General features: G+C 60.3%; 1 protein-coding gene across 6 annotated transcripts in view; it reads right to left on the bottom strand.

The window, feature by feature from the left end:
• The window catches only part of MAST3 (microtubule associated serine/threonine kinase 3), a 55,715-nt gene that overhangs the window by 8,540 nt on the left and 32,882 nt on the right, over nt 1-14,293 (bottom strand). For all 6 annotated transcript variants that reach the window (XM_053297855.1, XM_053297857.1, XM_053297853.1 and 3 more), the window contains 15 exons: nt 13,202-13,277; nt 12,374-12,583; nt 12,131-12,232; nt 10,704-10,836; nt 10,127-10,197; nt 9,760-9,845; nt 9,445-9,653; nt 6,477-6,615; nt 4,398-4,530; nt 3,960-4,125; nt 2,744-2,845; nt 2,520-2,642; nt 1,828-1,934; nt 1,424-1,581; nt 967-1,205 (listed from right to left, as the gene is read on the bottom strand). In XM_053297855.1, coding sequence (XP_053153830.1) covers nt 967-1,205; nt 1,424-1,581; nt 1,828-1,934; nt 2,520-2,642; nt 2,744-2,845; nt 3,960-4,125; nt 4,398-4,530; nt 6,477-6,615; nt 9,445-9,653; nt 9,760-9,845; nt 10,127-10,197; nt 10,704-10,836; nt 12,131-12,232; nt 12,374-12,583; nt 13,202-13,277 — 2,054 coding nt within the window. The remainder of the gene's footprint in view (nt 1-966; nt 1,206-1,423; nt 1,582-1,827; nt 1,935-2,519; nt 2,643-2,743; nt 2,846-3,959; nt 4,126-4,397; nt 4,531-6,476; nt 6,616-9,444; nt 9,654-9,759; nt 9,846-10,126; nt 10,198-10,703; nt 10,837-12,130; nt 12,233-12,373; nt 12,584-13,201; nt 13,278-14,293) is intronic.

Raw genomic sequence — 14,293 nt, 5'->3', positions numbered from 1 at the left:
TCCTCCCCTGGACCCCCACCCCGGTTTTGTTTTGTTTTGTTTTGCACGTTGTATTTTTGGTCCTATTTTAACGCTTGTAGTCCCTGAAGTGGCGCAGCAGGGAAATGCTTGACTAACAAGCAGAAGGTTGCTGGTTCAAATCCCCACTGATACAAACACCTCTATCGGGCAGCAGCGATCTAGGAAGGTGCTGAAAGGCATCATCATCTCACACTGTGTGGGAAGAGGCAACGGTCAACCCCTCCTGTATTCTGCCAAAGACAACCACAGGGCTCTGGGGGCACCAGGAGTCGACACTAACTCGATGGCACAACGTTACCTTTACCTTTAAACTGCCTTGTCCATTGGAAAGTAGGCGGGGCATAAATGTAGGTGGGGCATATTTTTGAATTTTAATGTGTTTTTATTTATGATTTTTATCTTTTTATGAATTTTAAATGTTCATATTCTGCATTATGTTTTTAATTTTGTAAACTCCCTTGAGACTTTATATTAGGCAGTATATAACAAACAAATAAATAAATAAATAAAAATAACCAATGGCCCTGGGGAGAGGAGAGCTGGTCTTGTGGTAGCAAGCATGACATCCCCTTAGCTAAGCAGGGTTTGCGCCTGGTTTGCATGTGAATGGGAGACTAGAAGTGTGAGCACTGGAAGATCTTCACCTCGGGAGTTGGAGCCGCTCTGGGAAGAGCATCTCTGTTCCAAGTCCCCTCCCTGGCAGCAGCATCTCCCAAGATCGGGCTGAGAGAGAGATTCCAGCCTGCAACCTGGGAGAAGCTGCTGCCAGTCTGTGCAGACGATACTGAGCTAGAGGGACCAAGGGTCTGACTCAGTCTATGGCCGCTTCCTCTGTTCCTTCCTAACTCACTGAGTCAGGGATGTCCCTCCCTGACCAGGACTGCTGTATCCTACCCAAGCAAGCCCGGGATTCCAGCCCCCTCCCCGAGGTTCCGCGGCACCCACCTGCCAGCGCGGAAGCTTTGCCCGGGGTTCTCGGCGCGGCTGCCTCCGAATCGCCCACCACGAAGATGGGGCGCTCCCGCTTGGCCCCGGGGCCCCTGCAAGGGCTCTCGTCCTCCGAGGAGAAGGCGAACTTGGGCATGGCCTCCAGGCTGCAGGTGCTGCTCAGGACGGCCGGGCTGTGGCTGCGCTCTTGCCGGAAGGCGTGGACCGTGGAGCCGCACGAGGTCCAGGCGCGGAGCCTGCGGGGGGGAGGGGGGCAGGCAGCAGCTGAGCCTTCTTCTCCCCCAGAATGTGGGGGGGCTCGTCTCCAGCCACGGCCGGAGGCCAGAAGAAGCAGCGCGGAAGGAGGCTCAGCCGAGGCTGGGCAGGGAGCAGCGGCCCAGGGGAGCGGTGGAGACGCCGGCCACGGCCCACCTCCTGCCGCCGCGGCTGCATTCCCGGGGCCGGCCTGGCTCACCTGGTCTCGGTGCCCAGGACCCGGCTCTTCTCCTCGTCCCCAGAGCTGCGGTCCCAGCTCTCGGCCGGGTCCTCCTTGTCCGCCCCGCGGCTCTGCTGCTCCGAGGAGGCCGAGCCGAGGCTGCAGGGCTGAGCCAGGTATTCGGAGCTGCTGTAGACCTGGGGAGGAGGAAAGACAGCCGTGGGCTGGAGGCGGCGTGGGAGGTGGGGGGAGGCCCGGCCCCGAGAGGTTCCCATCCCCCAGGAGAGAGAGAGAGCCAGCCTTGCCCGGCCGGACGCAGAGCGAAGGCGGCAGCCCAACCCTAACCCTAACACACAGGCTGCTAGGAGCCCAGGCCCAGCGCCTGCCAGGATGCGACCCGCAACTCCCCCCTCCAGGCAGGCAGACAGGACACGGCTCCAAACCTTGCTGAACCGGTGGGAGCAAGAGGAGAACTGGCGGATCTCTAGGGACATCTCCTCGTCGTTGGTCTCGTCTTCAGAGGCCAGGTGCCGGTAGCGCTCCGAGCGAGCTGGGGGGGGGGGAAAGGGAGGGGGTCATGGAGGAGGGTCACAGCCCTCTCCATGACTCCCAGGAGAGGGGGAGCTGGTCCTGTGGTCGCCGGCATGACTTGTCCCCATAGCTAAGCAGGGTCTGCCCTGGTTGCACTTGAATGGGAGACTTGATGTGTGAGCACTGCAAGAGATTCCCCCTTGTGGGGATGGAGCCACTCTGGGGAGAGCATCTAGGTTCCAGGTTCCATCCCTGGCAGCAGCATCTCCAAGATCGGGCTGGGAGAGACTCCTGCCTGCAACCTCGGAGAAGCCACTGCTGCCAGTCTGTGTAGACAATACTGAGCGAGAGGGACCAAGGGTCTGACTCAGTATTCGGCAGCTGCTGATGTTCCTATGTTCCCCTCCCCACCCCAGTTAAGAGCTGCACACTTCCTCTCTCACTCTCCCCAGAGGCACCTGGTGGGCCACTGTGACACACACACACACACACACACACACACACACACACACACGGAGAAACCCTCTCTGCACATGCCCCAGAGCTACGGTGCCTGCAGCCCCACACGCCCCTGCCCCCCCCCTCTCCCTCCAGCAGGCCTCACTGTCAAAGTAGCTGGTGTCGTCTTCGGCCTCGAGCTGCGGGATGAACTCGGCCTTCTGCCGCAACAGCCCGTTCCAGTCCAGGGTCCAGAAGAAGGCGTGCTGCTTCACCTCGTGGGCGCCCCCTGGCAGAGGGGACAGGAGGAGGTCACCGGGGCCGAGCCCCACGGCCCGGGAGGCAGACCCCGGCCCAGCCCCGCTCCCCTGGGCGGCGCCCACACGGTACCTGTGCCCAGGCGCTCCAGCGGGCAATGCCGAAGCAGCCGCGTGATCAAGTCCTGTGCGTCGCCGGGAAGCGCCTCCTCCCCCTCCGGCCACATGATCTCGTCTGGAACGAGGGAGACGGATTGAATCGGGACGGGGGACGACACGTGGGAGCCCTGCAAGGGATGGTTCCCCCGGAGGGGGTGGTGGGGCCGCTCTGGGAAGGGCAGGCAGAAGGTTCCCAGTTGCCTCCCGGGCAGCATCTCCAACGAGATAGGGCTGGGAGAGAGACTCCTGCCTGCAACCTGGGAGAAGCCGCTGCCCGTCTGGGTAGACAATCCTGATCTAGGTGGACCAAGGGTCTGACTCAGTAGATGGCAGCTTCCTATATTCCCTAAGATCTTTCCTGGCTCTGTACTTGAGATCTTTTTAGGAAAGGAGAGCTGGTCTTGTGGTCACAAGCATGACTTGATCCCTTAGCTAAGCAGGGTCTGCCCTGGTTGCATATGAAAGGGAGACTAGAAGTTTGAGCACTGGGAGATCTTCCCCTCAGGGGATGGAGCAGCACTGGGAAGAGCTGAAGGTTCCCAGTTCCCTCCCTGACAGCATCTCCAACGAGATAGTGCTGGCAGAGAGCCTCCTGCCTGCAACCTTGGAGAAGCCGCTGCCAGTCTGAGCAGACAATCCTGATCTAGGTGGACCAAGGGTCTGACTCAGTATATGGCAGCTGCCTCTGTTCCTAGAGATCTCTCCGCTGCTCTTTGTCCCAGCAGGACTCAACGGAGCCTCCTCGGAAGTGCCGACCCCAGAATAGCCTGTTTCCAGGGATGACGCCGGGGAGACTGACCAGAGGAGCCGCCGGGCTTTGCGTGTCATGCTGCCAGCTCCATCCCCTTGACTGGCTCACAGACCACGGGGACCTGGGAATAACAGGCCGAAAGGCAGCCGGGGGGAGTGCAGGGATCGGGGCAGGCCGCTGGGGCAAGACGGCAGCACCCCTGTGGGAAAGAGGGCGCGCCCCCCCTCCGCTCGCCCCCGGGACGCATCACATGCCGAGCGAGAGGCAGAGAGGAAGAAGGGCGCTTTTGTCTCGTCCTGGTCTTCTGAAAGGCCCTTTTGTTTGGGAGGCCGGGGGCTGGCTGGCCGGCCGGGGGGGGGCGCCCTGCCAGGCCGCTGGGGACGGCGCTGACCCCAATCCCAGCAGCCCTCGCGGACGGGGGCCTCCTCCTGGGACTTACCGCTGATCACCTGGCCAAAGAGCTCCTCTGGGGTGTCGCCGAAGAAGGGGACGCAGCCCACCAGGAACTCGTACAGGGTGATGCCCATGGCCCACCAGTCTACCGGCTTGCCGTAGCCCTGCATGAGAATCACCTCGGGCGCAATGTACTCCGGGGTGCCACAGACCTGGGGGGGGAGAGGGAGGGATGCAGGGCGCTCTGTAGCCAGCTCCGAGCCAAAGGGGGGCCCTCCCCACAGCTGCCAGAGAGCAGGGGGGTGGGGGCCACTCTGGGGTCGCAGCAGCAGCAGCGGGAGGGAGATGCCTGGGGTGTCCCCGCAAAGCCCTCCACTGCAGACAGAGCCCTCCGCCCCTATTCGGGGTGGGTGGGGGTGAGCTGCTGCTGAAGAGCCCCTCCCTCGCCCCCACCAGGGCCCCCTCAGCCCAGCCCCCGCCGTACCTGCTTGTCCACAAACTCCCGCGTGTCCTTCTCGATGTGGCCCTCGTAGAGATTCGTGGTCATGTTCATCAAGCCGATCTTGGAGAGCCCGAAGTCGGTCAGCTTGATGTGCCCCATGGAGGTGATGAGCAGGCTGGGAAGGTTGCGGGGGGGGAGAGGGGGGAGGTGGTCTCAGAAGTGAAGCAGCCCAAGGGGTGGGGTGGGGTGGGGCGGGGCAGAGACGTGGACTGGAAGGGACCTCGGAGGTCATCTAGTCCAACTCCCTGCCTCAAGGAACCCCTGGCAGATGGTGGCCCGGCCTCTTCCCCTGGAGAGGAGAGCTGGTCTGGTGGGAGCAAGCCTGACTGGTCCCCTTAGCTAAGCAGGGTCTGCCCTGGTTGCAGATGAATGGGAGACTACGTGTGTGAGCACTGTCAGCGATTCCCCTCGGGGGATAATGGAGCCACCACTCTGGAAAGAGCAGACGGTCCCAAGTTCCCTCCCTGGAAGCATCTCCGAAAGTGACTCCTGCCTGCAACCTTGGAGAAGCTGCTGCCAGTCTGGGTAGACAAGCCTGAGCCAGACAGAGGAAGGGTCTGACTCAGTCTACGGCAGCTTCCTCTGTTCCTAAGACTGCTGTTGCTGCCTTGTCCTTCCGACTGCCTGGCTCAAGTCCTGCTCCCGGGAGCCAAAGGAGAACAAGCTTGCTCCTCCACTGTGGCAGCCCTTCGGGTCTTTTCGGATGACTCCACCACCACCCTCCGTGTCTCTCCTTCTCCAGCAACGCCTTCCACAGTTCCTGGCAGGACTTTTGCTTCTGGATCCCTCCTCGGGGCCCGCTCCAAAATGTGCTCCTTCCAAGACAGGGCCCCGGAACTGGGCCCTCCAAGGGGATCTGGACGCGGGGCCTCTATGGAAACAGCCCAAGGCGGCCTGGGCCGGTCACTCCTTCTGGTGGCCCGGCTACTTCATCGGGCTCGGGGAAGGCTGCAGGCCTCCCCTCTGGAGCCGGGCTCGGGGGAGTCTCTTTAAGCCGCCCTCCGGATGGCCTGGAGCTGGGCCACAGGGCAGGTCAAAAACATTCCATCCATCAATCAGCTTGTTTGCACGACCAACATCTGGGGTGGAGAGGGGCACCCAGCCGAGCGCCGGGCCCATGGCTGCTCCCGAGGACCAAAGGAACCTGCTTTCGACAGAGTCCACCCTTGGTCCACCTAGCACAGTACCGACGACACAGTCCAGCAGCGGCTTCTCCAAGGATGCGGGCAGGAGTCTTCTCCCTCAGCCCGACCTTGGAGATGATGCTGCCAGGGAGGGAACTGGGAACCTTCTGCAGGCAAGCCGGCAGGGGCTCTTCCCAGAGCGGATTCCCCATCACCCCCTCAGGGGAATACCTTACGGTGCTCACACACACACGCGTCATCTCCCATCCAAACGCAAACCAGGGCAGACCCTGCTTAACAGAGGGGACCATCCATGCTTGCGACCACAAGACCAGCTCTCCTCCCGGGAAAGGGGAGGAGGCAGAAGGGATCGGGTGCCAGCCATGATCTGGGTAGGAAGGGGCGGGGCGGGGCGGGCTTTTCCTCACCCCTCAAGACAGTGCTGGTGGGTACAGGCAGTGGGCTGGCCCCACACACACACCCCGTCCTTCCCAGACCACAGGTAGCACACAGTCACTTTCCCTCCTTCGACCTCTACTTTTGCCGACACACGGCCGGTTCTTGGGAGTGACCACAAGGCTTGTGGCGCCTGGCTGGACCCTGCTGCTCCCATCCAGCTTTTGGCCATGAGAACGGGCCTAATATACAGAGAGAAACCCCCCATCTCTAAAGGAGATGCAAACATTTATACAACACCCGCCGCATTTCCAAAAAATGGCTCAAGCTCACCGATGGCGACGGCACAGGCACTGCCCAATAGGTGCTTATGGGAACCGCACAGACACACAGCGCTCCACACCACAGAAGCCGCCGCTGGGTGTGTGTGTGTGTGTTGAGATTTGGACCCTCCCAGGGGCAACACACTACCAGGGGGCGGATTTAGTTCCCCCACCCTCCTGCAGCAGAAGCACTTCCGGCAGCCTCTCATGGGCCTTACTTGTCCGGCTTGAGGTCTCGGTGGACGATGCCATAATTGTGGAGGTACTCCAGGGCCAGAACCGTCTCGGCGAAGTACATCCGGGCCATGTCAACGGGAAGGGGGCCCATGTTCTTCAGCAGAGTCGCGCAGTCCCCGCCTGCAGGAGGGGGGAAAAGCCAAGAAGGGCTGGGCGGGAGTGGGGACCTCGCCGTCACGCAGACAGGTCAGCCTGTTCACACCCCCGCCTGCCAAGGCCCCGATCCCGTTAGCTCCCCAGTGGGAAAGGGAGACTGCAGTGCGAAGAGGAAGGAGAACGGGAAACAGCCAGCCCCTTCAAGATCCCGGCCAACGCCTTCTAGGGACAGAAGGCAGCTGCCATATACCAAGTCAGACCCTTGGTCCATCGGTTGTTTGTTTGTTTGTTATTTATATGCCACCCTTCCAAAGATGGCTCAGGACGCTTTACATTAGAAACAAAAACAAAACAATTAAGAATGTCAGAAGAGCCCTGCTGGATCAGGCCCAAGGAGGCCCATCTAGTCCAGCATCCGGTTTCACACAGTGGCCCACCAGACACCTCTGGAAGCCCACAGGCAGGAGGTGAAAGGGGCAGGCCCTCCCTCCTGTTGTTACTCCCCTGCAAGCGCTACTTAGAGACATCGTGCCTTTGAGGCTGGAGGTGGCTTACAGCCCTCTGACAGTAGCCATTGACAGACCTCTCCTCCTTGAAGTGATCCAAACCCCTCTTCAAGCCATCCAGGTTGTTGGCTACCACCACATCTTGTGGCAGATAATTCCACAAGTGGATTATGTGTTGTGTGAAAAAGTACTTCCGTTTGCTGGTCTTAAATTTCCTGGCAATCAATTTCATGGGATGACCCCTGGTTCTGGTGTTATGAAAGAGGGAGAAGAATTTCTCTCTCTCCACTTTCTCCACACCATGCATGATTTTATAGACCTCTCTCATGTCTCCCTGCAGTCGTCTTTTTTCTAAACTAAAAAACCCCAGGTGGTGTAGCCTTGCCTCATAAGGAAGGTGCTCTAGGCCCCTGAGCATCTTGGTTGCCCTCTTCTGCACCTTTCCCAGTTCTACCATGTCCTTTTTTAGATGTGGTGACCAGAATTGTACACAGTACTCCAAGTGTGGTCGCACCATAGTTTTGTATAAGGGCATTATAATGTTAGCCGTTTTATTTTCAATCCCCTTCCTAATGATCCCTAGCATGGAATTGGCCTTTTTCACAGCTGACGCACATTGAGTCGACACTTTCAACGAGCTGTCCACCATGACCCCAAGATCCCTCCCTTGGTCCATCACCGACAGCTCGGATCCCATCAGCATATACTTGACGTTGGGTTTTTTTGTCCCAATGTGCATCACTTTACACTTGCTAACATTGAACCGCATTTGCCATTTTGTCGCCCACTCCCCCAGTTTGGAGAGATCCTTTTGGAGCTCCTCACAATCCATTTCGGATTTCACTACCCGGAAGACTTTGGAATCATCTGCAAATTTGGCCACCTCGCTGCTTACCCCTGCTTCTAGATCATTGATGAATAAATTAAAAAGCACCGGTCCCAGTACAGATCCCTGGGGGACCCCACTTCTTACTTCCCTCCATTTAGAGAACTGTCCATTTATCCCTGCCCTCTGTTTCCTGTCCTTCAACCAGTTTGCAATCCACACATGGACTTGTCCTTGTCCCGGAAACCGCTAAGTTTCCTCAGGAGTTAAAAATCAAAAACCAATTAAAAGCAGATTAAAATTACAATCAAAGCTATATGACATTAAAACTAAATATCATTAAAAGCCAGGCCATCTTTTAAATATCATCAGAAGATGGGATCTGAAGGCTCTCCTGAAGGCCCCCAAGGAAGAGGCCTCAGATCCATGGGGCGCGTGTTCCGCCACTCAGGAGCGAGAACAGAGAAGGCCCGATCCCAGGTTGCCACCAGATGAACTGGTGGCACCCGGAGACGGACCCCTCCTGATGATCTCCATGAGCAGTGGGGATCTTGGAGCGAAAGGCGTTCCCTCAGATAACCCGGACCTAAGCTACTCAGGGCTTCAAAGGTAATAACCAGCACTTTGGACTTTGCCCGGAAAGCTCAGGACTGCCTACCCAGAGGGGCAGCGGCTTCTCCCAGGTTGCAGCAGGCAGGAGTCTCTCTCAGCCCTACCCTGGAGATGCCGCCAGGGAAGGGACTTGGGACCTTCTGCAGGCAAGCAGGCAGGGGGTCCTCCACTGAGCGATGGCCTCACCCCCTCAGGGGAATCTCCTGCAGTGCTCAACACAAGTCAGTCTCCCATCCAAATGAAACCAGGGCGGACCCTGCTTAGCTATGGGGACCATGCATGCTGGCGACCCCAAGACCAGCTCTCCTCCTCCCTTCTCGTTTACTTTATTTATTTATTTATTCATTCATTCATTCAGTTTTTATGCCGCCCTTCCAAAATTGGCTCAGGGCGGTTTACAAACAAAACAACAACAATTAAAATCAACCAACAATTAAAAGTTATAAAATACCATAGAACAGTGAAACCATAAAACAGTTTAAAAACCCTTGACAACAATTTAAAAATCCCGGAAGGCCAGGCCATTCGAGTTCCAGCCCCGACCTCCCTTTCAAAACCCTTGGAGGCGTCTGGACAAAGGCCAGCAGCGGAAAGGGGGGGGGCACTGCACCGGAGGGAGACGCGAGGTCAGCTGACCCCCAACTCCCCGGTCAGTGGGAGAGCCAGCCAGGCACCCTCTCATGCCCTCCCCACCCTTGCTCCTGAGACGGAGCCCGGGATTCAGCCTTTGCTCGGCCCGTTGCCCATAAGGACTAGCAACTTTGACTGGCAAGATCCGCCAGTCTTGGGAGAGGGAATCCTGAGGGGCCGCCCTGGGACTTCAGCCCAGGCCTGGCGGATCTGCAGACATGCAGGGCAGGGAAGGGAAGGGGGGGAGAGAGGAGAGGCCCCCTGGCCCGCCAGCCTCACCTTCTACGTACTCCATGACCATGCATAGGTGGCGCCTGGTCTCGAAGGAGCAGAACATACTGACCACGAAGGGGTTCTCGGCGAAGGTCAGGATGTCCCGCTCCACAAAGACCTGCTGGATCTGGTTCCGCAGCACCAGGTTGTGCTTGTTGATCTTCTTGATGGCAAAGCGCTGCCGGCTTTCCTTGTGCCTCACCAGGTAGACGGCCCTGGAGGTCGGGGGGGGGGGAAGAGGCCACAGCTAAGTGGAGGGGCGGGCCCTGGGGGTCCTGAACGAGGCCCCCCCCCTCCGGTGTTGCCTCTGCAGCCACTCACCCGTAGGCTCCGTTGCTGATCAGCTTGATGGTTTCAAAGTCGCTCTCGCAGGGCTTCCTCCGAGAGGCGGGGGCGGAAGTCCGGTTCTGGGAAGGAGGGGGGGGATTGGGGGTCAGGCCAGGATCTGCCCACAGGCCCTGCCGCACCCAAACACCAGCCAAGGGGGGTGGGGGGGCAGAGGAAAGGGAAGCAGCAACCTTCCAGCCGCCTCCCACCGAGTCAGGCTACCGAGCCGTCTCTGGCTCAGGGTTGCCTACACTGACCGGCAGCATTTCTCGGGCTGCCGTCAGGAATCTTCTCCGAGATTCCAGGGCCTGAATGGGCTACAGAAGGCTGGGATGGAGGGAGCGGGGCGGGGCGGCCTCACCTCGGGGTGCTCGTCTTGCTGCTCGGGTCCGGCGGGGGAGCCGCCGTGCACCTGGTCAAGGTGAACCATTTCTGGAGAAAGGGAGAGAGAGAGAGAGAGACGGCCACCCAGGCCGTGGAATGGGCATTTCCCTGTGGCTGACTCGGTCTGTTTGTTCACTCATTGTTAGGTTTATCTACCGCCTTTCATGAACATCATCTGGAGGCAGTTTCCAAAACGTTTGAAAACAACACGAAACCATTAAACCGCTAAAACAATACAGATATTAAAATGGAACACGCGACGACAAGTCTAAAACCCTGGTTTTCAGGGTTTTAATTGTTCTGGTAGTTTAATTGTTTTTTAAAGATGTTTTAATTGTTAATTGGTGTTTTATATTTATATTTCTGTTTTAATTGCTGTTGGTTTTAATGGTTTCTGTTTTAATCGTAAACCGCCCTGAACCATTTCGGAAGGGCGGTATAAAAATCAAATCAAATCAAATCAAATCAAATCAAATCAAATCAAATCAATCAATCAATACAGGTTTGAACACAGAGACCATGCAATCACAGAATCCCGCCCACCTTCTCCTTACCCTCCAGAGGATCTTTCGCCAGCCCCAGTTGGCTGATGATGTAACGGGGGATGTCCGTCTTGACCCCCTGCCCCACTTTGGCGTGGCCTTCCGCCGCCTCCAGCAGGTGGTAGAACTCCTCTGGGTCAAACTCCTGCAGTGGGGAGAGGAGGAGGAGAACAGGATGACACCCATTCGGGCCCCCAAACCCACCGGGCATTCCTCACAAGCTTCCAAGGCTATCTTCACATTCATGAGGGCTAGCAACTTGGTTTTCCTTTTTCGAAACCGCAAAGCAAGCCTGGCCTCGCCACCGACCTGACTCGCAACCTACCCAAGGGCTGTGGAGATGCAGGGGCATACGGCACCCCACGAATTCCCTGTTTTAGCCCGCCCCCGTTTCTCTTCGCTGTTGTCACCTCATGCCTAACTGCAGGCTACCAGGGGCAGGGACCTGGCCTTTAATTGATGAGAGCTGCCTCTGCCCCGGAGTCTGGCGACTGAAATGCAGTTCGACTCTGCCACACAAGTTGTGGAAGAGAAGCATCCCTTGGGTTCAAAGAACGGTCCTTGGAGGGGGGTGGACCTGGGGGTCATCTCCTGAGGACGCCCTTCTTGCAGCACTGACCCCTGCATCTCCTGCCCCCATCAGGGAGTGGGGCCAAGGAGGACGGAGCAGGAGGGGAGGGTGTGCAGCTGCTAGCCTCAGAAGCAGGAGGCGAGAGCCGCTGTCTCGACATCCGGGGCTGGGCTCCTGCCTTGCCCTGTTGGGCAGAGGCGTCCCCGGCCCGGCTCTCCTCCCAAGCTGCGTGCCGAGCGAGAGACACCTCCTGGGGACTGGGGGCATCTCCCCCCCTCAAGAAGGCTCCCACTCCCAGGGCAGGGCTGGGATGCTGGGCCTTTCTCACCCCTGGCCCAAAGGTCTGCATACCGGCACTCCTGGCCATGGCCTCGTGAGAAAGGAGAGAGCCCTGCGGGATCCGGCCTAAGTGGGCCCAGCATCCTGTCTCCGACAGGGGACAGCCAGATGCTTCTAGGAAGCCCACCAGCAGGGCAGGGAGGCCACGGCCTTCGCTGCCCAGCCCCTGCTCTTCAGAGGTAGACTGCAACTGGACATGAAGGCTCCACTTGGCCATCCTGGCCTGATCCAGCAGGGCCTCTCTGTGTTGTCTTTATGGTCGGTTACGAGCCTGCCTGAAGTTCTTGCCCTTCTGCGCGGCCGATGGCTCAGGGCCACTGCCGTACGGCCCGTCTGCCTTCAAAGGGGCCGGGGTCCCTCTCCGGAGAGGCGGCTGGGGACTGAACTACCCGCCAAGCAGGGGCTCACCCACTCCCCAAAGGGAAGAGCCCAGGGCACCCCACACCCGCACGTCTGTCCTCACAACAACCCTGCCAGGTAGACCAGAGCCAGGGACTGGCGGGCCAGGCAAGCGGGCCTCCGTCCTCACCAAGCACTCCAGCAGGCGGGCCGGCCGGGAGATGATGATCAGAAGCTTCCGCACCAGCCGCTCCACGAAGCGCACCTCCTCGCTCTCGGATCGCTCCTGGGCCTGATGGGGGGGGGGGAGCAGCAGCAGAGGCGGGGTTGTTATTGTTGGGGGGGGGAGGAGGAGGAGGGGTGCCCCAAAGGAAGGGGCTGAGCAGCAGGGAAACACCCCCCCCGGCCGACGGGGAGCTCTCGGGAGACTCACGTCTCTCAGCATCTTCTCCAGCTTCTCCTGCAGCTCCATGAAGTAGCGGGAGGTGACGAGGGCCCCCTGGGACTTGGCCAGGCAGTCGCGGGCCAGCTCGAGGATCTGGTGGTGGATGAAGCCCAGCACGCCGTCGGCCAGGGGCAGGGTGCTGCCGGGCGAGGCGCTGGAGATGGTCTCCGCCAGGCGCTCCTCCATCTGGGCCGTGGCCTGCAGCAGCGGGGGGCGGGGGGGAAGAGGGGCTGGTGGGTGGGTGGGGGCCGGGGAGACCGAAGGCCCCCGCGGGGACGCCCGGGCACGGCGGCGGGAGCACGAGCCTGCCTGCCTGCCTGCCTCTGAGCGCGTGCAGAGGCCTGCATCAGAGGAGGCATCCCTCCGCGGCCATCACCGCCAACTGCACAGAGCCGGGGAGGGCGCCAGGACGGAATCCTGTGCCTGAGCGCTCTGGCCGCGCCGTGCCCCCCAGCCACCCCCCCCAAGCGAGAGGCTGGATCCACTTTGGGGCTGAGTCAGGGGCAAGCATCTCCCCACCCCACCTGCACACACAGCTGGACCCCACCATGAGCATGAGGAGGCCGGGAGAAGCCGAGACCATGCAAAGGAAGCATCCTGACCCGTGCGCGGAGAGCTGCCCCCCCCCAGCTCTGCGCAGAGGGGAGGAGCGTCCAAACGGCAGCTCCAGGCTGGAGCCCCCCTTCCCAGGGAAGGGAGCTCTGAGGAGGACCAGCCCCACCCCACCCCACCCCGCCCCGCCGGACACGAGGGAGGTCTGCAAAGCCATGCCATGTGGGGCGGGGAGAGAGAGAGAGACCTGCCCCTCTCTTTTACCTTGGGGAAGCGCTCCTTGTACACATGGTTCATCATGACGATCTCATTGTCGAAGGTCCCACACGTCCGCCCGGGGCTGTGGGGAGAAAGGCAGGCGGGAGCCCTTGAGAGGCTGGGTGGGGGGGCCGGGGAGAGCTCTGCAGGCCGAGGGCCCCAACAGCCTGGGCCCAGGGGCAGTGCTGAGCGACCCTGTCTGTCCCCCCAACTCTGCCCCACAGAACACAGTGGCGGCGCCCATGCCTCCCGGTGGAGGGGGCGCCCCTCTGGAAGCTCAGCCGGCCCACGGACCGCTGCGAGGACAGACCTCTTGCCTTGTTCCCAACCCCACCAGGACGGGGAGGAGAGCTGGCCCCGCAAGCCTGAACTGCCCCCTCCACTAAGCAGGGCCTGCCATGGTTAGCATTTGGATGGGGGGCTGCCCACGGACCCCCGTTAAGCCACGCCCCTGAGGGGAGGGGGCCGCAACTCCGTGGCAGAACATCTGAAGGCCCCCGCTGGGAAAGGCTCCTGCCTGGAACCCGTGGGAGCCGCTGCCAGTCAGTGCAGACGATGCTGAGCGGGACGGACCAAGGGCTGGGCTCCAAAGGAGGCCGCCGCCTCTTGTCACCTAGTGGCAGTCACAGGACAAGCCTGCCAGGAGGACCGGAGTCGTGGGGCAAGGATGACGGCCACCTCAGAGGAGGGCCCTCCCCCCCCACCGCCCCAAACACGGACCCGGCCTCCGTCACGGAACTTCAGCCCCGGTTCTGGTGACGGATCCACGGAGGAGTCCCAGCCTCTCCTCTGAAGGAGGCGCTTGCTGGAGGGCCACAGAGACGGGTCCGGCCTCCCCAGGACCCCGACCCCCAGCAGGACCCCCAGCAGGGCAGGAGCGTTCCGAGAGCCAGGAAATCCAGCCAGCCCCTGCCCCTGCCCCTGCCCACGCCCCACCCGCCTGCCTCCGCAGGATCGGGGAAGGGGTCAGTTCCTCTCCCCTCTTCTGCTGCCGGGGAGAGACACGTTTGCACACGAAGGGGTTGCCAGATGGGCTTTGCCCCCACCCCCCGAGAGGCATCCCCCCATGCTCAACAGGCAGCCGCCTCACACCGGCCC

This window comes from Hemicordylus capensis, chromosome 2 (genome assembly GCF_027244095.1).
Source record: "Hemicordylus capensis ecotype Gifberg chromosome 2, rHemCap1.1.pri, whole genome shotgun sequence".
Taxonomy (NCBI): Eukaryota; Metazoa; Chordata; class Lepidosauria; order Squamata; family Cordylidae; genus Hemicordylus; species Hemicordylus capensis.
Note: the sequence above shows the minus strand (reverse complement) of the source record. Positions and strands in the feature narration are given on the sequence as shown.